General features: G+C 45.1%; 2 protein-coding genes across 3 annotated transcripts in view; both read left to right on the top strand.

Moving 5' to 3' along the window:
• The first annotated feature begins 2,730 nt into the window (after window positions 1–2,730).
• srprb (SRP receptor subunit beta) lies at window positions 2,731–15,827 on the top strand. The gene is made up of 7 exons (XM_070883347.1): window positions 2,731–2,879; window positions 4,020–4,114; window positions 6,457–6,534; window positions 8,917–8,999; window positions 12,230–12,366; window positions 12,969–13,023; window positions 15,280–15,827. Exons 1-7 carry the CDS (start codon window positions 2,765–2,767, stop codon window positions 15,494–15,496), a joined length of 780 nt encoding a protein of 259 aa, XP_070739448.1. The 5' UTR covers window positions 2,731–2,764; the 3' UTR covers window positions 15,497–15,827.
• Window positions 15,828–19,491: 3,664 nt separating this feature from the next.
• The window catches only part of LOC139265841 (diacylglycerol kinase delta), a 198,208-nt gene continuing 193,751 nt past the window's right edge, over window positions 19,492–23,948 (top strand). The window contains exon 1 of one of the 2 annotated variants that reach the window (XM_070883343.1): window positions 19,492–19,665. In XM_070883343.1, coding sequence (XP_070739444.1) covers window positions 19,492–19,665 — 174 coding nt within the window. The remainder of the gene's footprint in view (window positions 19,666–23,948) is intronic. The other variant, XM_070883345.1, reaches the window with a different exon arrangement.

The raw sequence follows: 23,948 nt of genomic DNA, 5'->3' as shown, positions 1-23,948 counted from the left end.
CTTATTCACAATAAACCTGGTTTCAATTGAGGTCATATGTCCCTTCTGTGGTAGCCAATTGTAAGAATTATTAGATCTGTCAGATTTATCATATCTATCAGAGTAGACTTATGTTCATGACCACAACAAATCACGCTGGTATTTTGTAAAAATGCACAACATATTTTATTAAGTAGTTTGCTTCCAGTAAAAATAAATACTTAACAAGGCGATAGTCGACAGTCTGTTCCTTGAAATCACAACGATAGCCCACTGAGTGACCATGGCGCTTGTCTCTTGCTGTGTTCTGTTGGCCGTAGTCCTTCTTCAGTTTCCTTCTGTGTTAGTGCTGCCCCCAAAGTCCAATAGCTGTTACTTTATACCCTTTTCCTCCTATACAAATGCTGTGACAGTCTGCAGCTGCCTCAGGCTTACAATAGATCATTTTCAATCTGTGCCTCTATCTTCTATGTTATCTCTAGTTCCTCTCTGAGAACTTTTACAAAGACTGTCACAAATTCATTACTGAGCTTGGCTTTACAAAATGGTACATGCTACATACCTTTATCTTATTGATTTATTATTTGGCCTTGGCCATTCTAGTTCTAAATGAAGCTGTTTCAGCAAATTACAAAAAAAATGGTTAACATAATAATGGCTCTCCCATCATGCTTTACTTAAAAAGGGTTAATATAATAGCTTAATCTACCATGCTACTTTGCTTAAAAATGGTTAACATAAGCTTACACACATTTTAGTTAATTTTATCATATAACAGTTAAACAAAAGCATTATCAAAACATGCAGGTAAGTTTCATCCTACAGGTGTACTCTATAGCGGAGTACTGCTCTCTGGCGTGGTTATCAAGTCCACATGTCAAATCCGTTGATGCCCAGCTGAATTCTACAATGAGAATTATCACTGGTATGCTTCTAAAGAAACCTTGGCTGTCTGTGCTTACAAACATCACGCCTATGCCGCGAATATGCAATCGCCGAAGAATACAACCGCGAGACCAACAAAAACCAACAATGTTGATCCAGGCCGACTTGAACAACCTACCACCAACCTGTCTCAAATCTAGAAGGCCATTTTGGAATGTCGCAGAAGCCTTTCAGCAATTTCCCCTCAGCCTTGATGACCAATGAAGAAATGCTTGGAAGAGCTGCAACATATGGAATGCATTCCTTATAAAAGAATCCCACAATACAACCTGAAGGATAAAACCTGCCTCACAAACCATCAACTGCCTAAGAACTGGTCATGGTAGATGCTGCTCTCTTCTCCAAAGGTCCTCCACCAACATGACCCCACCACACAGCACTGCCCCCCGATTATCAAAATCCACAGCACAGCCTTGGACAGCGTGGACCATTTTCCATACCTCGGGAGCCTACTATCAGCAAGGGCAGACATCGATGACCAAGTTCACTCCTGCCTCCAGTGTGCCAGTGCAGCCTTCGGTCGCCTAAGGAAGAGAGTGTTGAAGACCAGGACCTCAAACCGGGCACCAAGCTTATGGTCTACAGGGCAGTAGTGATACCCGCCCTCCTGCATGACTTAGAGATGTGAACCATATACAGGAGACACCTCCAAAGCAGTGGAGAAGTACCACCAACGCTGCCTCCGCAAGATCCTGCAAATTCACTGGGAGGATAGACGCACCAACGTCGGTGTTCTCGCTCAGGCCAACATCCCCAACATCGAAGCACTCACCATACTCGACCAGCTCCATTGGATGCGTCACATCGTCTGCATTCTCGGCACGAGACTCCCAAAGCAAGCACCCCACTCGGAACTCCGACACGGCAAGCGAGCTCCAGGTGGACAGAGGAAACATTTCGAACATTTCAATGCCTCCTTGATAAAGTGCGACATCCCCACTGGCACCAGGGAATCCCTGGCTAAAGACTGCCCTAAGTGAAGGAAGAGCATCCAGGAGGGCGCTGAGCACCTCGAGTCTCGTCGCCGAGAGCATGCAGAAAACAAGCGCTGGCAGCGGAAAGAGTGTGCGGCAAACCTGTCCCACCCACCCGTTCCTTCAATGACTGTCTGTCTCACCTGTGACAGAGACTGTTATTCCTGTATTGGATTGTACAGTCACCTGAGAACTCACTTTTAGAGTGGACGCAAGTCTTCCTCGATTTCAAGGGACTGCCTATGATGATGATGATATGGAAGATCAAAGTATCCCCATTATGCAACTGTGGAGCTCCTAATCGGACCCTGGAGCGTATCATTGAGCCGTGCCCTCAAAGCCTGGACATTGACATTTAATTTGCTTTGTTACTACCATACGAAAGAATAAGTCTGCGCCATGATGAAACATGCTTTATAAGGGGGTCATAACCAGATGCATAGGTAAATTTCGATCTGCTTCTCACGGAGACAACTGTACTGTAGCAGAGGGCCAAATAAACTACAGCGTGCATACGTTCAGTTCCTCAGTACACCTCCCGGTGTGCAGCGCGGGCTGGCAATACACCTCCCGGCGTGCCGCGCGAGCTTGCAGTACACCTCCTGACGTGCCGCGCGGGCTTTAGGCTCCCCAGTACACCTCCCGTCGTGCAGCGCGGGCTTTAGGCTCCCCAGTACATCTCCCGTCGTGCAGCGCGGGCTTTAGGCTAGCCAGTACACCTCCCGGCGTGCTGCGCGGGCGTTAGGCTAGCCAGTACACCTCCCAGCGTGCAGCGCGGACTAGCTGTTCGCGAGTACACCTCCCGGCGTGCAGTACGGGCTCTGAGCACCCCAGTACACTTCCCGGCGTGCAATTCCAGTGCTAAGATGGCGGCGGCAACGTTGCAGCTTTACCTGGAGACAATCCGCCGGGAACTGGAGCGCCAGGATCCGAGCGCGCTCGGGGTCATCGTAGCCCTGGTGGCGGTGCTGCTCACCATCGGTAAGAGCGGGGACCGAGAGGCGGTGTTCTCTGGTGGCCCAGTCCAGGCGACCTTGGGCCCGGCTGACCACTCCGCCATGTGTCCGCGGCCGGTGCTGACTTGACCTCCCAGTCTGTGGGGACAGCGCGGCTTGTTAAAACCATTCCCTGGGCTCCACTTAGGCGGCATGGCAGAGTGTTTGGCCATCTGAGAGATGCTCGTTTCCCCCGCACCGACCTACCTTGCCTCTCACCTCACCTCAACCCCTCCCTCTCTTGGTTAACCCGCCACGTCCTATTTCCACCCCCCATACTGTCCTGCCCCAGCCCCCCAGAAAAACTTGCATTTACGTGGCACCTTTCACATCCTCAGGACGTCCTAAAGAGCTTTACATCCACTGGAGTACTGTTGCAATGTAGGCATAGCAGCCAATTTGCATGCACCTAGATTCCATAAACAGCAATGAAATAAATGACCAGATGATCTGTTTTTTTCGGTGTTGAGTGATAAACGTAGGCCAGGCGAACCCCCTTGCTCCTCCTCGAATAGTGCCGTGGGATCTTTTACACCCATCTGAGAGATCTCATCCAAAAGATGGTGCAGCACTCCCTCAGTCCTGCACTGAAGTGTCCACCTTGATTGCTTGAGACTTTGGAGTGGCCACAACCTTCTGACTCGGACGAGAGTGCTATCACAGTGCCAAGGCTGATATCCCATGGCAAATATTCGAGGAAAAGCAGTTCTTCCAGTGTCCTGGCCAATATTCCTTCAAATAGTGTAAACTCAAAAAAGGAACTGGCTATCTATATGTTTGCTATATTTGCATGGAGCAATAAGCACTTTGTGAAAATGAAATGCTGCCAGGCAGGCTGGTGAATCTTGCTCTTGATGAAGTAGATGAATGTTCAGGTTTGGTGTTCATGCAACTTGGAGTAGGTTGTGCATTGTCCTTTGATATCTGCTTTCCAGTCCACTAGAGGTTGAAGAGGAGGAGGAGGAAGCAGCAAATGGAACTTGTGATCTGAACGGTAAACTTCAACAGCTGGATGTCAAAAGAGCAGAATTTGGCTCAGGACCATTAATGTTGGCAAAATGTTTCCAGATAATTGGATGGGTCATGTGAAGGTTACTAAACTGTATTTTTTGTGCCTGTGTTGCAGTTTTTTTCTTGCTGTTGCGGAGCAGAAGAAGCAGTCGCAGAGCTGTGCTTCTGGCGGGTTTGTGCGATTCTGGAAAGACTCTCATGTGCTGTCGGGTAAGTGTCTTTCAGACTCTGCAATAAAACGGTTTCTGTGAAATCAGATACTTTTTAGCTCCCTTGACGGTTTTTTGATTTTCACTGCACAACATGCCATTCCTAATTGAGATGATCCAAGTTGCCTGTGTATATGCATCTGATACTTGCGGCATTGGCTCTGTGAGATACTTCCTTATATTTTGCTTTCTTGGTGCTTCCCCAGAATTTGCCACGTCAGGTATCATGAATGTAGGTCCATGCCCATATGGCAGCACCACTGTTGCTTTCCTATAGACACTCATAATTCCGCAGCAGAGCTGGAACACCTGCTCCTCAGTCTGTTCAATAGACAGCTACAGAGTATACGTGGTTGCCATTTTTTTTGTGTGTCTTTCTGTGCACTGCTATCTGCAATGGTGTGACTTTTTTGACGCGGTGAAGGTGAGAAATGTCGGTGCTGTTAATGGAAGTGATTTCTACTGATTCCATCAGTTTTGGTACAGCATAGACTGGATGTCGAGTCAAGTGCGGTATTCCCTCCCAACCCCCAGTGTGCTTTAATCCGATATCGGACTGATGACTGAGTGCCCAGTGGAAGCTTTGTACAGATTGACTAGATTCATGATGTCCTTGTGGACTGCACTGAATTCATACCTGGGTCCTTAAAGTGAATGGAGAGTATACTATCTCATTGTGCCGAGGTTTGTGTGATGATTATAGACTGCTTGTTCTGTTGTTCACAGTAATATGGAAGAGATGCTGTTTTATGAGGACAAGAGTGTTCTAACATGTAATGTACTCTGCTGGTATAGATTGTGTACATTGGTCTCTGAGCGTAGATTGCATACAGCATTCTCAGTGTGCAGCTGTCTCTGAGAGTCCACGTTCAAATCCTGTGCTGGAGCTGACATTAAGGGTCAGTGTCAGTGGGAAGCGGAATATCGCGAGGATAAGCGAGGGAGAAAGTAAGTGAATTGGAAGGAGGCAGGTGAGTTTGAGCTGGGACGGTAAGAACTCTCCATTTCCCCCCTCGGGTTTGGAATGTTGACGAGCTGGAGAGGGTGGGCCGAGGATGAAGCGTACTGGTGACAGTGACTACAACACTGGACAAGGGAGTGGGCGGTAAGTGGAAAGAGGAGCCTGTGGACTGGGGTTAAAATAGGGTAGCAAAAATGCAAGCTACTTTGCCCTCCATGCTAATCCTTGCCCTTCTCCCTCACCCACCAGAGTTTGGTAAGTAAATAAGATTCCCAACGCTGTTAGGAAACACTAATTTATTTTCAAGTGCTTCTAACAAATGGTTCCCAGCATAGTGAATGAATTTATTCCTTCATCTTGTATGTATTTGATTTTTATCTGTTACCAGATTGAAAGCTAAGAGTACACAGCACAATGGCATAGCACATTTAGCAGCTGGAGTTGGCTACATACATAGAAGTTACAATGTGGAAACAAGCTGTTCAACCAGTCCACGTCAACGTTCACCCTCCACGCAGCAAATAGTTCTAATCACATTTACCCACCGTGTTCCCAAACTCCTTTACCCCATTTCTTGCATCCACCTATCTAATAGAATCGAATGTTGACATAGTTTCTGCTGGGGTCGGGAAAGTGGAGTTTAGCTGCACTGGAGACAAACATGTTTTTGGCAGCACTAAGGGGCTCCTTTGGTATTGCATCAGAGTCAAAAGGGAACCTGGAGTTTGGCAGAACATTCAAGGGGGTTAGTAGAAGTGGGAAGGAATGTGCTGTTTGGGACAGGATTTTTGAGAATGGATGGTTCTCCTGATCTGCCACCATAGCATCAGTTGAAATAGCTGTTTCTGTGGGTGTTCCGAATTTTGGAGTTTGAGGAAATTCCCATTACCAATGAATACATGAGCAATAGGAAACAATATTTGTGGGCTGGAACTGCATGTATATAATTTTTTTTTTAGTTTCATAGATATATTTCCAGCAAATCTCCTGTGGGTTTACCCCGTGGTAAGTCGGGTAATAATGAGAACAATGTACTGTAAATTGCCGTGTATTATGTCACTGATGAGGTGGAACCATGTCTGTTTTAATGTTATAAAATGTAACTGGTGGGTGAACTCTGGGTGAATTCATTCTGACGTTAATGCCTGAAGAGTAAAACCTGGTTTTATTTGTGGAAAGGTTAATTATGATGGGCTGTAGACATTCTGGCACGGTTACTTTCTGGAGAATTTTTCTGTCCATTTTGAAATCACAGCCGAGAGAGTTCCTTGGAATAAGTTTGGTTGCCTATAATTCCAATTGCATTACAGAAAGTGAGACTCGCCTGAATATATGAAGAAAGAATTGGGAACTCTACTGACAACTCTTGTTTCTCATTTCAGCTATTGTCTGGGACATTTAAAGTGACGCACACATCCATAACCAGTAACTCTGCATTGTACAGGGTTAAAAGTGACAAGGTAGGTGTGCGATATGAAACTGCATCTGTATTTATTGAACTAACTGACTTATTGATATAACTGGTTCTCTCGGGCAGTACTTGATTCTTAACAGCAGGAAGGGGAAGGAATTTGACTCCTTCCCTAGACTTTATTGCACTTACAGTAATGATGGAAAGAAGGAGTGATCATATAGAATTTTTTCTGGGCTTTAAACAGGGTTACCTTTTGAATAAAATGAATGTCATAATGATACTGTTCCCCACTTTAAACATTATGTAATAATAATCTTGGGGGCAACACCCTCTCAAATTCATTACATTGACTGCCTTCGATGAAATATCAAGCACTTGTCTCTGGCTATTCTCAGGATTGTGTTTCTATTTTTTTCCTGCAGTTGTGTGCAGGGAGAATTCTTTTCCTCAGTTTTATTGCTATTTCTTTTGAAGATGTTGTCAAAGAAAGAAATTTGCATTTATATAGCACCTTATCGTGTCTCACAGAAGCATCCAAAGTGCTTTGCAGGCACTGAAGTGCTTAGAAGTGCAGTCACTGTTCTCGTGTAAGCAAAAGCGGAGCCATTTTACACACCACTAGATTCCACAAACAACAAACGAGGTAAATCGCCAATTAATCTATTTTGGCATTATTGACTAAGGGAGGAACATCCTGCTCTTCTTCAAGCTGTACTGTGGGATCTTTAATGTCTAACTGGACTGGAGAATTTTAGCTATGAGGAAAGATTGGATAGGCTGGGTTTGTTTTCTTTGGAACAGAGGAGGCTGAGCAGAGACCTCAATGAGGTGTATAAAATTACGGAGTGACTATTTGTCGTACTCGTATGTGCCTCCCGACTCCTCCCCACCCCTACCCCCCGCGCAATTTCCATTAACTATTCTCTATGCTGCATCCGCCATCCCCATCCCCATTCTCTTTCTCCCCCCCCCCCCTCCCGGACACCGATCCGGAACCAGCCCTGAACACGTTGCCACCACTGTTGACTGAGCCTCCGATCATCCGCAGCCCCGACCCATCGGCGCCCCGGGCCCTCGGCGCCCCGAGCCGGCCGCAGCATGGGCTTTGTTTGGAGAGTTTTGTACAGTGCAACTTGATTGTCTTTTATTGTCAATAAATGTCATTATATTTTTGCATTATTTCCGTGTCATTTGGGTCAGTGGCTATTGCCAGCTACCAGGGCTTTGGGGTAAGGGACTTCGGCTGGGGGAGCCAGCACTTGTGCTGCCGTAAGGGACTTTGGCTGGGGGAGGGATGCACTTGCACTGGGGTAAGGAGGGACTTCGGCTGGGGGAGGCATGTGTCCTTTCTGACTTCTGAAGTCCAAATGGATCATGTTACAATGTGCAAAGTTAGGCTGGGTGATTCCATTTACACCTTCCAGAGAAACGTCAGGGTGTGGCTTATCCTCCAAGGGGATCAATCAGCAACAGGTCATGTGATAATGGAGAGCCAGTCAGAGAAATGGCTGCAATTTAGTTAGTAAGATAGAGTGGATAGGGAGGACTTATTTCCCTTAGCAGAGGGGTCAATAACCAGTGGACATAGATTTAAAGTACTGTAATTGGTAGGAGGTTTAGAGGGGATATGAGGGGAAATGTCTTCACCTAGAAAATGGTAGGGGTCTGGAACTCACTGCCTGAAAGGTTGGTAGATGCAGAAACCCTCACCTCATTTTAAAAAGTACTTGGATGTGCACTTGAAGTGCCATAACCTAGAGGGCTACGGACCAAGAGCTGGAAAGTGGGATTGGGCTGGATAGTTCTTTGTTGGCCGGTGCGGACACGATGGGCCGAAATGGCCTCCTTCCGTGCTGTGAATTTCTGTGATATGACAAGAGGAGCAGACAGAAGGGGCCTCAGTTTAACAGCTCATCCAAACAACTCCTTCAGTTGTTGCTGACTTTGGCAGATGTCAGCTTGGCTCACTTGGTAGTGTTTTCATCTCTGTCAGATGTAGGTTCAAGCCGCACACCACAACATGAGCATATAAATAAGCTGATTCTTTTGTGCAGTATTGAGGGAGACATTTTATAAATGTACTTTATGACAGCCAAAGTGTTCATGTTTAATATGTAGCTAAATGGACAATGATGGGGTTATCCAATGGAGTATGTGACTGATTATTTGTATGCCTTTCGTGCATACATTCAAGCATTCTTTCAAAGGCATTGTAGCAGACTTTCTCAAAGTAATTTTTCTTTTAAGAATCTTTGCTCCTTTCCTAGTGTAAATACTTGGAATGCTACCAGACAACCATTAAAAATGGAACCATTTCTGACACGTTGGAGTTTGTTGCGAGGTTAGCCAAGCTAGCATAAAAGAACTGGTCTCTCTTGAAACAAAATAAGTGTTAAGGAAACTGCTGACCTTGTGCTTCTTCTCACAGGGCCCTGCCGTTGCTTTATATGACCTCCCTGGTCATGAGAGTCTGCGCCATCAGTATTTGGAGAAGCACAAGAACGATGCCAGGTGACATACAGTGCAATACCGTTGTTTTATATTATCAACTTTGTGCAGGCTAACAATTCATCAGACGGCTGGGTTTGTTTAAAGAATTGTCTTATCGCAAAGTTTACCATTAACATTTCAATCTTTTTGCTCAGAGTGGCCTCCTAGTGAATCCACATAATTCAATTCATGTACGATATCTGATCACAATGACGATCGTAGATTATGAATAATGCTCAGATCCTAAATAGAAATCTCTTCAGCAACCACAAAAAGCAACAACTTGCATTTATATAGTGCCTTTAACTTAGAAAACTGTCCCATTGCACTTCACAGAGGTGTAATTAGACGCTGAGACAAGGAAGGAGATATTGGGAAGGGTGGATAGAAGCTTAGTTAAAAAGGTGAGTTTTAAGGAGGGACCAAAAGGAGAAGAAGAATGTGGAGAAACACAAGGAATTAGGGAAGGAATTCCAGATCATCATGCTTAGATAGCTGGAGGCACAGATATCAATGATGGACGGAGGCAGGGAATGTATAGTTAGAAATCAGGATGGGCAAGGCCATGAAGGGTTTTAAACAGGGCGAGAATGTAGACCAACGGTGATTGGTGAATGTGATTCCGTACAGGATAGGATAAGGGCAAAAGAGTTATGGCTGACCTGAAGTTTACAGAAAGGAGGATGGAGAGCATTTTAATAGTCAAGTATGGAGGTGACAATGACATAGATGAGGGTTCAGCAGCAGATAGGCTGAGGCAGGGGCGGAAGCGGACAATGATAGAGGTGGACTCACACGGTCTTTGTGATGTACAGTTTATGGGATCGGAAGTTGAGCTCAGGATCAGGTAGGACACCGAGATTATAAACCGTCTAATTCAGCCTGGGACAATGCCCGGAAGGGGATTTGAATGCGTGGTGAGGGAATGGAGTTTGTGGCACGACAAAGATGATGGCTTCAATCTTCCCAGTGTTTAACTGAAGGAAATTATGGCTCTTCCAAGATTGAATATTGCAAAAGCTGCTTGAGAAAACAGACAATCGAGGGGTTGAGGGAAGTGGTGAAGAGGGAGTGCCGTCACCATAAATAGTGCTTATTCAGATAATTGGTTTCTATGCCCTTTGTAGAGTTAGAAAATGAGATGGTGACCTAAATAATGTCATTTTTATGTGCGATATTTGTATCTCGAGGTTCTTAAAAAGCTTGTTCTCAACATATGAGATGGAACAAGATCTTGTATTTTAGTATTTTGAGTTGCACCCTTACGCATACTGTTTCTCTGAGGCCTGGCCATTGAGATAGCATATCTAGAAGTTTGTAGCTAAGCTTGGGATTCTTCAGATATCAATACATCCCTTCTCTTTGATGACAAAAACCGACATCTACAATGCTGCCAAGGATAAGGAAGCTCCATTGACTTGTGCAATTTCTGAGAGCTGGTTCACAGATTTGAATCCAATCCACACAATCACAAGCATAAAAGCAGCTGTTCTTATTGATAGTAATGGGAGTCTGTACAAACGAAGTTCCCATTTTTATCAATGAGAATACTGCATAGTGATTGATAGTCCAGGCCCACGTGACTCCAGCATGTACATATGTACCTGAAAGACATCTCCCCATATGCTGCACAGCGAATCTAGGCCACCAGTAACTTTCATAGGTTTTTTCGGGTCGGAGGCGTTCGTATGAAGGAAGCCTCCAACTGCAATTTTCCCCCAAAGAGTGACAAAAGAGGCTGCCCTTTCAGAGGAATCCATGATGGAGGGATTTCCGCCACAAACTGCGTTTCTTAGCCACTGACTCCATCCCTCTCCCTAGCATCAGTCTGAGGTGGAACCAGACTGTTCGCAATCTAGGTGTAATATTTGACCCTGAAATGAGCTTCCAGCCACATGTCCACATGATAAATAGAACCGCCTATTTCCACCTCCGTAACATCGCCTGTCTCCGCCCCTGCCTCAGCTCATCCGCTGCTGAACCCCTCATTCATTCCTTTGTTACCTCTAGACTTGACTATTCCAACACACCCCTGGCTGGCCTCCCCCATTCTACCCTACGTAAACTTGAGGTCATCTAAAACTCGGCAGCCCATGTCCTAACTAGTACCAAGTCCCGCTCACCCATCACCCCTGTGCTCGCGGACCTACATTGTCTCCCGGTTAAGCAACGCCTTCATTTCAAAATTCTCATCCTTGTTTACAAATCCGTCCATGGCCTCGCCCCCTCCCTATCTTTATGATCTCCAGTCCCACAATCCCCCGAGATGTCTGCACTCCTCAAATTCTGCCCTCTTGATTATAACTGCTCAACCATTGGTGGCTGTGCCTTCAGCTTCCTAGGCCCCAAGCTCTGGAATTCCCTCCCTAAACCTCTCTGCCTCACTACCATATCCCTTTCCTGCTTTAAGACTCTCCTTAAAACCTACCTCTTTGACCAAGCTTTTGGTCATCTGCCGTAATTTCTTATGTGGCTTGGTGTCAAATTTATTTGTTCTGTCTTAAACCACTTCTGTGAAGCGCCTTGGGACGTTTTACTACGTTAAAGGCGCTATACAAATACAAGTTGTTGTAGGTCTAGGATGTCCAGCAATACAATACTCAAATGTATGTGTTTACCCCCCCGCCCCCATGTTTGTGACTAAACACCTCAAACAGATTAAGTACACAAGTTTCCATCCCCTCTCCAACTTGCTTCTCAAAAGAAACCTTTCAAGATTCTTTGCTACACCACAGCATCAAAGGATGGAGTTTGTGCCAAAGTCTTCATCAGAGTGGCAACCAAGGTCAACGATCATCAAATCCATTTCTTTTGACTAAGCCTTCCACTACAAACTTGCATTATCTGTGTGTGTGTGGGGGGGAGGGGAGAAAGAAGTGTGGTCCGTCTGTTTTGTGCAAGCAGAGGTTTCAGGACCACATGTAACAGGAAAGGTTGGTGCTTGTGAACTGGTGCATTCACAGATGGGCTGACCAGTCCTTGACCCCAACCCATTTTCCCCATGGTTTTGTTATGCCGTTGTTAGGAGATGCCTCCGATCAGTGAACTACCAGAGTAGGGCTGGCCATTCTGCACTAGGCCACCAGCTTTACCTGCCTCGCTCTGACATGATTTGTTTACCACATGCCAATAACAAGAAATTATATCCTAAACTTCGGCCATACCTTTAGGGTAAGTAACGCAAACCATAAAATAAGATGCTGAGGATTTGTGAGTGAGCATGGACATAATTCAGTGTGCTTTTCACACAGAGCCATTGTCTTTGTAGTGGACAGTGTGTCGTTCCAAAAAGAAGTGAAGGATGTAGCTGAGTTCCTGTACACGTTGCTAACTGATGCTGTCATCGCGAAGAATGTACCTCCGCTTCTAATAGCTTGTAACAAGCAAGGTAAGGTAACGCTTATCCTATTGGATTCTGCCATGATTAAGTGCATCCTAGATTGTTTGTGCCTCCGTTCCAAGTTGTCAGTGTAGAGTACAGATAGGAGGCCTTCTCGCTGTTTACCTGTTTGTGGTTTGGGAGTGTCTTGGTTCTGCATTTTGCTGTGGGAGGGGGAGGTACTTCAGTTCTGCATATTGAGGATACTCGGTCTGTGCTGTTTATTGAGGTAAATCGAAAAATGTATTTGGTAATTGTCATTCAGGAACTTTGTCCTCAGTATTGAAATCTCTGATTACGTCAATGTTGTAAACATAGATACCAAGTAATGTGCTTAAGTTTAGGGTCCTTAATGGCCATTTGCTTACCGTCTGTGCATGTACTGTTTCAATGGTTTAACAAACACCCTCTTTAAAATCCCAAAACAGCAAATTACATGAAGTTCGAACTCTAATCTGATTGTGATGAATGTCAACACATGTTCCACTAACATTTGTCAGTATGGTCCATCTGTAGAAATTTCTGAGGCAATATTGGTTTCAGGCTCATGCACAGATGAAGTTGCTTGTGTGCTTTGCATTTGGGTTCATTTTGTTTTCTGTTGATTTCAGATGTGACCATGGCCAAATCTGCAAAATTAATTCAGCAGCAATTGGAAAAGGAACTGTAAGTATCAAATTCGTGCTCGGTGTGACTGTTAAAATGCAAAGTAACTGAGGAGAGCCTCAATGGGTTTACCTTTTCTGTTGCTCAGTTTGAGGGAATGACACTGCAGGCATTGAATGGCAGTCTTGGGCTTCTCCCCACAGTTCAGTTGCACGAGAAAATCTACAGAAAACAGCATGTTATTTGTGGGAGATGCAACTTTTAAAAATTGTATATTTGTAACAGTGGAACCAAAGAAATAACTTACTGTGTTCTTGTACAGCTGCAGATTTACCCTGATTGGCTGCTTTTCAGTTTATAAATCCCCTGCATCTGGTCGATCTGTGGATTTGTTGAATAAACTTGAACAATGAGCTGCTATATTTGCCGTATCCAACTTTCTAGAAATTTATATTACGGATATTTAACTTCTTGCTAGAGCAGAACTTCCTTCCATGGTGAGAATGTGCTATGATGTGAGCTTTACCCAAATGGTCATTCATTCAAGACAACTCGATATTAGTAGTAATAGAGAATCTGGGCTTGCTGTGTGTTAATGTCCCTATGATTTGAATATTCTATTGGGGTCTTTGCAGCTGTGTAGAGAATACGCTGAAAGTAACCGGCCTCTGAAATGGAAACTATATGGTTGCATACCTACAGTGTTGGTCTTAAAGCAGCTCCATAAATCTGACATTTTGGAGGTAATGTTAACCTAACCCACACAGCGGGAAAGTGACGGGATCTGATTGAGTGTCCATCGGGTTGATTGTAAAAGGGGCACCCAATCTGTCCGTTCCCTCTGAGTAGGTTAGGTTACAATTACTCCCATTGTTTTTATAGCAGGGCGATAAATCTTTTAATGGTTGTCAGCATGGATTGTTCAAAGCAGGTGTATTGTGGAACTGTAGTGTCAGGGCAAAGTGAAGCCCCACTTTGTGCTGATGCTATAACTGTGCTATCAGTACAATCTGACCTATGTCTCAGGAAAAAGTCCATGGTAATACGAAGAAGAATTCTTATTCCCAAATTCAAATCTCCTTCCACACAGTTCATTTTCAACTGAGGAAATATCATAAAATTGAATTAACCTACAGAGAGAGCAGCCACACATCATTTGGCCAATAGTGTTGTGAACATTTACTTGTCATCTCAAATGCTAATTTTCTTTACACCCTTGTATATGTTTCTCAAGCTGCCTTTAATATGAATGAATTTTCCTGATTTAAACCTGGTGCTGAATACATCATCATAGGCAGTCCCTCGAATCGAGGAAGACTTGCTTCCACGCCAAAAAGTTCACAGATGTTTCAATGAAGGACCTAAAATTCCAGGTCCCGAACTAAATCTTGAAGGGTGGAAGATGCCTGTGCTTGGATTTTTTTAACGTGTGGTGGCCGTTGCACACCAGCCATCACACGGGCTTGACGGAGCTAGGCCTTGGTCCAGTGGCAAGGACTGGAGACCAGCTCTGCTGCATGGACCTAGTGCGCGCAAATATCGCAGTGTGGGCTGGCCCGTGCTGCCCCTGGCCCCGAACTCACGCCTCCCCTGGGCCCTGATCATGTCCCTCCACAGTCTCTCGCCGCTCCTGCTGTACCTGCCCAGGCTCCAATCATCGACCTGGACTTTGGTGACGTCACTCTTCACTGCCGTTGCTCTCCTGCTCCACCAAGTGCTGCTCCCCGGAGAGGTACGCCGCTGAACACAAGTGTATCTGTGGCAGTTGTTGTTTTGGTGTGTTCAGCGGGAAAGGGTTGAAATGCACTCCAATTTTTATCCACTGTCTGATTTCAACAAATCTCAACAGGGTTAGTTTAATGGGAATGTAGGATTCTAGGAGCTTTGTTTTTCTCCCTAGAAACTTCCACAGAATATTTTGTCGTTCTTGGAGAAAATAAATCAGATTTAGAATACATGCTTGTGGTTTTAGACTGAATCCTGGCTTTGTGCAGTTCTTGATAATGGTGGTTGAGATCTTTGAGATTAAATGTGTGCTTGTTAGTTGCTTCTTGTTTGAACTTTTAATGCCTTCTCTCTGACAGCACTGAAATACTAACTTGCCTTTGTTCTTCCTGCAATCTTTGCTTTCTCCTTTCAATTGATTAGAAGTTATATCTCTAGTTAAATCTGACTACATTTCAGGGTGCAGCTTTGGAACTCTCAGCTATCCTCTGAGGATGAGTAAATGAGCTGCAATGTTTGTTTTGCCCTTTTGGGCTCCACTTTACACTCAATGCCACACTTAAACCATGCTTTCTCTTCGCTCATCCACAGCAACACTCTGAGGATGATTCGTGCTGGTGCACCAAAGTCTCTGGATGGATCTGGCATTGGGGGAACAGTACCCTTGGGAAAGAAGGGGAAGGAGTTTGATTTCTCCCAAGGACCAATGAAGATTGAATTTGTAGAGTGCAGTGCAAGGGGGAGCAAAGGAGACGAAGGAGAGGCAAACATTGGAACTGTGGAAGCGTGGCTTGTTAAAGTAGCGTGAGCAGTGAGATGGTGTAAACATGGAAGTCACATCATGCTGCTAACACAAGGAGAATGGATTCTCAATTGTATACTTGCAACAGAAGGGAGACTGTGACCAAGTATCCAAAAGTCATGTTTTTGATGCTGATGGTTCGAAGAAATGCAGAACTGCGGCACTGGCCGGGGCTGCCTGCTTGAGCTGAGCTAGCTTGATACTTCCTACATTTAGGTGTTCAGGTTCCACAGCCGAAATGCTGATGCGAGCAGTGCTTTTATGTTGCTTGTGTTGTTGAATTGGCAGCGTATCATCTTGTCTGTTTGAAGCAAATAAAGTAATGGACATAAATCAATCTTTATAGCAGTGCAGTCTTTCTGTGGAGGTGCTGTTACCTTGGGTGAAATGTTCTGTACCACATCTGTACTATCACTCTAGACCATAAGAAAAAGCGTAACGTGATAAACATACATTGAATGAAAATGGTTGTACAAATTTTACTATTTACTTGTAAATTCACACACGAGTATTCAGCCCTGCTTACTGCATTGCCTGTTAATGGAGTGCAGCCCGATCTTTTGATCCTGTATACTGCTGTATTGTATCGCAAACTCATTCTTGGGGTGGGAGTTGGGGTAATTTTGTTTCATACCTTAAAAGCAAAATAAATTAACCTTTCTTTACTTGTTTCTGATTACCACATAATTAGCGCAACCTCAACCATGCCTGACACACAGGAAGCTGGTCATGGTTGTTGGAAGCCCATCATCACACCCACAGGACGTTGCTGCAGGCGTTCCTCAGGGCGGTGTCCTTGGGCCAACCATCTTCAGCTGCTTCATCAGTCACCTTCCTGTCAGCAGTCAAGTTGTTTGCTGATGATTCCACTGTTCAGCTGCAGTTACAACCCCTTGGATAATGAAACTGCCCGTGTCAGGCTAGAGCCAGACTTGGATAACATGCAGGCTGGTGCCTATCTCCAGTAAGGAAAAAGCATCAATATCATGGAAACACCATCAGCTCCAATCACCCATCAACCTGACTTGAACATGCATTACCATTGTTTCGTCACTGGGTTCAAGCCCTGGAATTCCCCACCTAATGCCATGTGGGAGCACCATTGCCACAGTCCCTCAGAGACTGCAGCGGTAATGTGACAGCAGATGACCATCAGTTTCTCTGGGCAGCTCAGGATGGGCACTAAGCCTAGACAGTGTTGTTGACATCCAGAGAGCTTTTTTGAAAATGGGTTTGATTATTTGCAGAGCACGTCATTAACATAAATCCTAATGGTTTTAGTTGTGAAATTCAGCAGTACAGCTTGAAGAATCAACACACTGCTTGGTGCGTAGAGCATGTTGTGAATTTTCTTCCTTCCACTCAGGGTGCTAATATTCTTCAAAGATTACTTAATTAGACTAAATCCTTGTGCTATGATAGTGATGCTGATTTGTTAGCACCACAAATACACCATTTAACTTGTGATTCTGTTCTGCAGTTACGTCTCATTAGAGGTGGAGTTCGTGTATAAACCCATTCTCTTGGTAAATAGTTGTGTGCGAACATCTTGACAGCTGTGTCGTGTTGCAAAATTTACTTGGTGGAGAAGAATGGGTCATAGTCATCTTTTATTGAGAATTGATGCCTGCATCACAGGAACCAGATGTTGAGCAGCATTGTTTGGCTTCGCTATCTCCTGCAGGAGCCAAAATTGTGGAAGATACATTGCACAATCTTTGTGGATGTCCTGAGAGTATAAAATTTGATTTAATTACAGTAATTAGAGTTGTACCACAGTGTAAGAGGTATACATTATGGGATTTTACAGCAAAGTACATTCTCTGTACAGATTATTGTGTTGACTTGTGTTGTAGCTCAGTGCAGTAAAGCTCAATGATCATCAGAAAATAAATTGTATCAAGTACCACTGAGTTAGTGCGAGAGAGTTATCAACCCCCACCCTGGAAAGAGGTTCTTTGTGAGTTGAGCTCATGGGTATTTTTTGGATTGGGTTTGCCAGCATAAGCAGAGCAGCCTAATCACTCCAGGCCATCAAAGGGGGCCCACCTGGTGATATGGGTACAAAGGCAAGGCTGTCCTGTTTGGACAAATTTCTCTCCCCATCACCACTCCTTGCTATTGGGGTTCCCATAGTAATCCACTGGATGGAGAACAAAAGTTTCTTAATTCATGTCATTTTTTAAAAAAGAAATACAAAGACGACTTCTGATTTGTAAGGAATCTGTTCCAGCAAATGTGCAGAATCTTGAGCCGGTGTATGGTTTTGTGACACTAGGGCACTATCTCAGTTCAGTATTGGATCTTCTGAGCATTTGGGGTTAACAGTCCAATTTCTGCCAATTTGAAAGAACAAGGGGCATTTTGGATGGGAATTCCTAGGTAAATGAGACGATGCATTCCTTTCCTCATGAATAACGTGATTATTTACAAAGCCTGGTGGGATCATACCCCTGGCTCTGATATAGTATCTCCTCTCTCTGGGAGGGATGGACCCCTATGTAGTTGGTAATCAGGCAGCTCCCTCGCTGCTTAAAGGATCACTGCTTCTCTATGCAGACTTGGCTTGAGCACTACCTCAGTACTGTGCTGACTTGTCATCTTCGATTATGTGCTCAAGTCTCCAGAGTGAGATTTGCACCTTAAACCTACTGATACGGCGATAAGAGTGATCATTTGAATGGGTGCTTCCGTTCCTACTTTGATCTCCAAGCATGACATGTAGCACAACCCCATTTTACAGACCGGCTGTAAGCCCATACTGCTAGAATTTCTTTGTAAATAGCTGAGGACTACAGAGGGACCTGGAGGTCCTTGTGCATGAATCATGAAGTTATTGTGCAGGTACAGCAAGTAATCAGGAAGGCAAATGGAATATTGGTCTTTATTCCAAGGGGGATTGATATAAACGCACAGAGGTCCTGCTACAACCGTACAGGGTATTGGTGAGGACACACCTGCAGTGCAACGTACAGTTTTGGTCTCTGTATTTAAGGAAGGATATACTTGCATTGGAGGCTGTTGAGAAGATTCATTAGGTTGATTCCGGAGATGAGGAGGTTGACTTATGAAGATAGATTGAGTAGGTTGGGCCTATACTCATTTTCTAGTTCCGAAGAATGAGAGGTGATCTTATCGATACAGAAGATAATGAGGGGGCTCGACAAGGTGGATGCAGAGAGAATATTTCCATTCCGATGGGAAACTAAAACTAGGGGTCATAGTCGCAGAATAAGGGGCCGCCCATTGAAAACTGAGATGAGGAGGAATTTCTTCTGAGGGTTGTAAATCTATGGAATTCTCTGCCCCAGAAAGCTGTGGAGGCTGGTTTATTGAATATATTTAAGGCAGAGATAGACAGATTTTCGAGTGATAAGGGAATAAAGGGTTAAGGGGAGTGGGTAGGGAATTGGAGCTGAGTCCATGATCAGATCAGCCATGATCTTATTAAATGGTGGAGCAGGCTTGAGGGGCGAGGAAGCCTACTCCTGCACCTATTTTCTCTGTTATGTTCTGTCCAGTTGCTGTATAGAGAGAGGCCTCAAGTCAACTGAGTGGACTGCCCCTTTTAAATATATTTGTGAAAAGCCGATGCGGCAATGTTTTTGATCTTTTGCAACTCTACTTCTTTTCACAGACAATGGGAAAGGCAGTTTGCAAAAAAAGTTTAAAAACAATGAGTCAAAAGTGGAGGATAAATGACCAGAAAAGCCGGTAGGGCAAGGAATATCTCAGTGCTGTCCATTGCAGTAGCGGTTTATCCGATTGCACTTGGTGGTTGCTCTGGTACTGCAATAGTGCGGACTCCCCCTGGGGGCGGGTCCCGGTAACGCGGTCTCCTGAGCTCCACCTGGCGGCGGGTCCAAGCATTGCACGTTCCCGGGCTCCCCCTGGCGGCGGGTTAAGTATTGCACATTGCCGGGCTCCCCCTGGCGGCGGTGCTGCGGTGTCCCGGGCTCCCCCTGGCGGCGGCGAGGAGCGCAGGCCCGGTTGCTGCGGTGATGATGGCGGCTCGGGAAGCGCAGGCCGCCGGGTCTGTGTGTGAGTTGGGGGCCCGGGAGCGGCTGGCCAGCGGCAGCACGGTGGGAGACGAGTCCTCGGACAGCGACGCCGAGCACGAGTCCGCGCAGAAGCTCATCCGAAAGGTGTCCACCTCCGGCCAGATCCGCAGCAAGGTGAGGCCGGGGCTGGGGGGAGCGGGCAGGCGCGGCCAGGACCCCGGCATCACTCAACCGCGACCGCTGCGGACACAGGTGGAGCCGGCCAGGCCGCAGGGGGAACCTCCGGCTCGAGTGAGGCGCAGCGGGGAGCTGAGCTGCAGCCTGTGACCGGGCAGGGTAAACCAGAGACCCTGGGACCAGGGGGAGCAAAAGCCCGAAAAACACCCGGCCCCGGGAATCAGTAGTCCCAAGCTCCAATCTCTGGGTATAATCAGTCCCAGGGTCCAATCTCTGGGTATAATCAGTCCCAGGGTCCAATCTCTGGGTATAATCAGTCCCAAGCTCCAATCTCTGGGTATAATCAGTCCCAAGCTCCAATCTCTGGGTATAATCAGTCCCAGGGTCCAATCTCTGGGTATAATCAGTCCCAAGCTCCAATCTCTGGGTATAATCAGTCCCAAGCTCCAATCTCTGGGTATAATCAGTCCCAGGGTCCAATCTCTGGGTATAATCAGTCCCAGGGTCCAATCTCTGGGTATAATCAGTCTGTGGGTCCAATCTCTGGGTATAATCAGTCCCAGGGTCCAATCTCTGGGTATAATCAGTCCCAGGGTCCAATCTCTGGGTATAATCAGTCCCAGGGTCCAATCTCTGGGTATAATCAGTCCCAGGGTCCAATCTCTGGGTATAATCAGTCCCAAGGTCCAATCTCTGGGTATAATCAGTCCCAGGGTCCAATCTCTGGGTATAATCAGTCCCAGGGTCCAATCTCTGGGTATAATCAGTTCCAGAATCCAATCTCTGGGTATAATCAGTCTGTGGGTCCAATCTCTGGGTATAATCAGTCCCAGGGTCCAATCTCCATGTATAATCAGTCCCAGGGTCCAATCTCCATGTATAATCAGTCCCAGGGTCCAATCTCTGGATATAATCAGTCCCAGGGTCCAATCTCTGGATATAATCAGTCTGTGGGTCTAATCTCTGGGTATAATCAGTCCCAGGGTCCAATCTCCATGTATAATCAGTCCCAGGGTCCAATCTCTGGGTATAATCAGTCCCAGGTTCCAATCTCTGGGTATAATCAGTCCCAGGGTCCAATCTCCATGTATAATCAGTCCCAGGGTCCAATCTCTGGGTATAATAGGCTAATTAATTCAAATTTGATCCATGGTCACGCACAGGAGGGTGTGATTACGCGTGAGGAAGGGATGGGGACTCAGGATGGAGAGATGGAGGAGCCTCAGCCCTTGCTCTTGTCCAACAGGTTCAAGGCTTTTACTCCGTGTGTGGACGAGAGCAGGGACCGCAGGGAGGATGAGCAAACTGACCCCAGCACCGTGGTACAGGGAGCCATTCAAGAGGGGAGGAGTGGGGTGAATAAAAAGAAACGTTGTAGTGGTAGGGGATAGTATAGTTAGGGGGATCGATAAGGTTCTCTGCAGCCGAGAGCGTGAGTCCCGAAGGCTGTGTTGCCTACCAGGGTTAAGGACACCTCCTCAGGGCTGGAGAGGAACTTGGAGTGGGAGGGGAAGATCCAGTTGTTGTGTTGTACCAACGACATAGATAGGACAAAGAATTGAGGGATTATGAGCAGCTAGGGGCCAAATTAAAAAGCAGAACCACAAAGGTAATAATCTCTGGATTACTACCTGAGCCACGGGTAAATAAGATTCGAGAGTTAAACACGTCGCTCAAAGACTGGTGAGGGAGAAACGGGTTTTAGTTTGTAGGACACTGACATCAGTACTGGGGTAAGAGGGAGCTGTTCCGCTGGGACGGACTCCACTTTGACCATGCTGGTCCTGGCCAATCAAATAACTAGGGCTGTAGAGAGGGCTTTAAACTAATTAGTGCGGGGGGGTGGGATTCAGCTGGGCAAAAATTTTAAAAGTCAAAGAATAAGGAGAAAGCAATAGATCAGGGTAGCACAGGGGGAAATGAAAACCAGAGCGTGCCAAAAAGGGACAGAATGTATAAACATAAAGGTGAATCAGAAAGTGGGGTCAAAGCAGGAAACGATGGTTAAAAAAACAAATTTAAAAGCTCTTTATTTGAATGCATGTAGCATTCGTAACAAAATAGATGAGTTGACGGCACAAATGGGTATGATCTGGTATGCCATTACAGAGACAAGATGACCAGGACTGGGAACTAAATATTCAGGGGTATTTGACAATTCGGAAGGACAGACAGAAAGGAAAAGGAGGTGGGGTAGCACTGTTAGTGAAGGATGAGATCAGTGCGTTCGTGAGAAATGATATTGGCTCAGAAGATCAAGATGTTGAATCAGTTTGGGTGGAGGTAAGGAATAATAAGGGGAAAAAGTCGCTGGTGGGCGTAGTCTATAGACCCCTTAACAGTAGCTAACGCTGTTGGGTGGAGTATAAATCAAGAAATAATGGAGGCTTGTAATAAAGGAACGCCAATAATCTTGGATGATTTTAACCTTGATGTTGATTGGACAAAGCAAATTGGCCAGGGTAGCCTTGAGGAAGAGTTCATTGAGTGTATCTGGGATAGTTTCCTTGAACAGTACATTGGGGAACCAACCAGGGAGCAGACTATCTTAGATCTATCTTAGATCTAGTACTGTGTAATGAGACAGGATTAATAACTAATCTCGTAGCAAAGGATCCTCTAGGAATGAGTGACCATAATATGGTTGAATTTCAAGTTCATTTGGAGGGTGAGAAAGTTGGTTCTCAAACCAGTATCCTCAACTTAAATCAAGGAGACTACAAAGGTATGAGGGCAGAGTTGGCTAAAGTGGACTGGGAAAATAGACTAAAGAGTGGGACGGTTGATGAGCATTTAAGGAGGTATTTCATAACTCAACAAAAATATATCCTGATGAGAAGGAAAGATTGTAAGAGAATGAATAACCATTTGTGGCTAACTAAGGAAATAAGGAATGGTATCAACTTGAAAACAAGGGCATACAATGTGGCCAAGACTAGTGGGTGGCCAGAGGATTGGGACACTTTTAAAAGCCAGCAAAGAATGACTAAAAAAATTATAAAGGGAGGAAAGATAGATTATGAAAGTAAACTAGCACTAAATATAAAAACAGATAGTAAGAGTTTCTACAGGTATATAAAAAGAAAAAGAGTGGCTAAAGTAAATGTTGGTCCCCTAGAGAATGAGATGGGGAATTAATAATGGAGAACAGGGAAATGGCAGAGACATTGAACAAATATTTTGTATCGTTTTTCACAGAAGGAGACGCTAAGAAGTAGTGGACAGTCAAGGGGCTAAAGGGAGGGAGAAACTTAATACAATCACTATCACTAATGAAGTAGTACTCAGTAAAATAATAGGACTAAAGGCGGACAAGTCCCCTGGAACTGATGGGTTACATCCTAGGGTCATAAAAGAAGTGGCTGCAGAGAAAGTGGATGCATTGGTTGTAATCTACCAAAATTCCCTGGATTCTGGGTCGGTCCCAGCGTATTGAAAAACCGCAAATGTAACGACCTTATTTAAAAAAGGAGGCAGATAAAAAGCAGGAAACTATAGACCAGTTAGCCTAACATCTGTCGTTGGGAAAATGCTGGAGTTTATGATTAAGGAAGCAGTAGCGGGACATTTGGAAAAGCATAATTCAATCAAGCAGAGTCAGCATGGTTTTATGAAAGGGAAATCATGTTTGACAAATCTTCTGGCGTTCTTTGAGGATGTAACGAGTAGGATTGATAAGGGGGAACCAGTGGATTTGGTGTATTTGCATTTCCAGAAGGCATTCGATAAGTAAAAGGTTACTGCACAAGATAAAAGTTCACAGGGTTGGGGGTAATATATTAGCCTGCAGGGAGGATTGGCTAATGAACAGAAAACAGAGAGTTGGGATAAATGGGTCATTTTCTGGTTGGCAAACAGTGACTAGTGGGGTGCTGCAGAAATCAGTGCTGGGTCCTCAACTATTTACAATCTATACCGAGTATAATGTAGCCCAGTTTGCTAATGATACAAAGATGGCTGGGAAAGCAAATTGTGAGGAGGACAGAATAAACATAAATGGATATAGACAGGCTAAGTGAGTGGGCAAAAATTTGGCAGGTGGAGTATAATGTGGGAAAATGTGAGGTTATCTACTTTGGCAGAAAAAAATAGAAAAGCAAATGATAATTTAAATGGATAAAAATTGCAAAGCACTGCAGTATAGAGGAACCTGGGGTTCCATGTGCATGAAACACAAAAAGTTAGTGTGCAGGTACAGCAAGTAATCAGGAAGGCAAATGGAATGTTGGCCTTTATTGCAAGGGGGATAGAGTATAAAAGCAGGGACGTTCTGCTGCAAC

Source organism: Pristiophorus japonicus, chromosome 6 (assembly GCF_044704955.1).
Source record: "Pristiophorus japonicus isolate sPriJap1 chromosome 6, sPriJap1.hap1, whole genome shotgun sequence".
NCBI lineage: Eukaryota > Metazoa > Chordata > Chondrichthyes > Pristiophoridae > Pristiophorus > Pristiophorus japonicus.
This window is presented reverse-complemented; position numbering and strand designations above follow the sequence as displayed.

What these genes read in the sequence shown, in the direction of transcription:
- srprb (XM_070883347.1), top strand. Translation starts at nt 2,765, where the DNA reads ATGGCGGCGGCAACGTTGCAGCTTTACCTGGAGACAATCCGCCGGGAA. An exon ending in GGCGGTGCTGCTCACCATCG is followed by an intron (nt 2,880 to 4,019) that starts GTAAGAGCGGGG and finishes CCTGTGTTGCAG; the next exon opens with TTTTTTTCTTGCTGTTGCGG. An exon ending in CAGCAATTGGAAAAGGAACT is followed by an intron (nt 13,024 to 15,279) that starts GTAAGTATCAAA and finishes GCTCATCCACAG; the next exon opens with CAACACTCTGAGGATGATTC.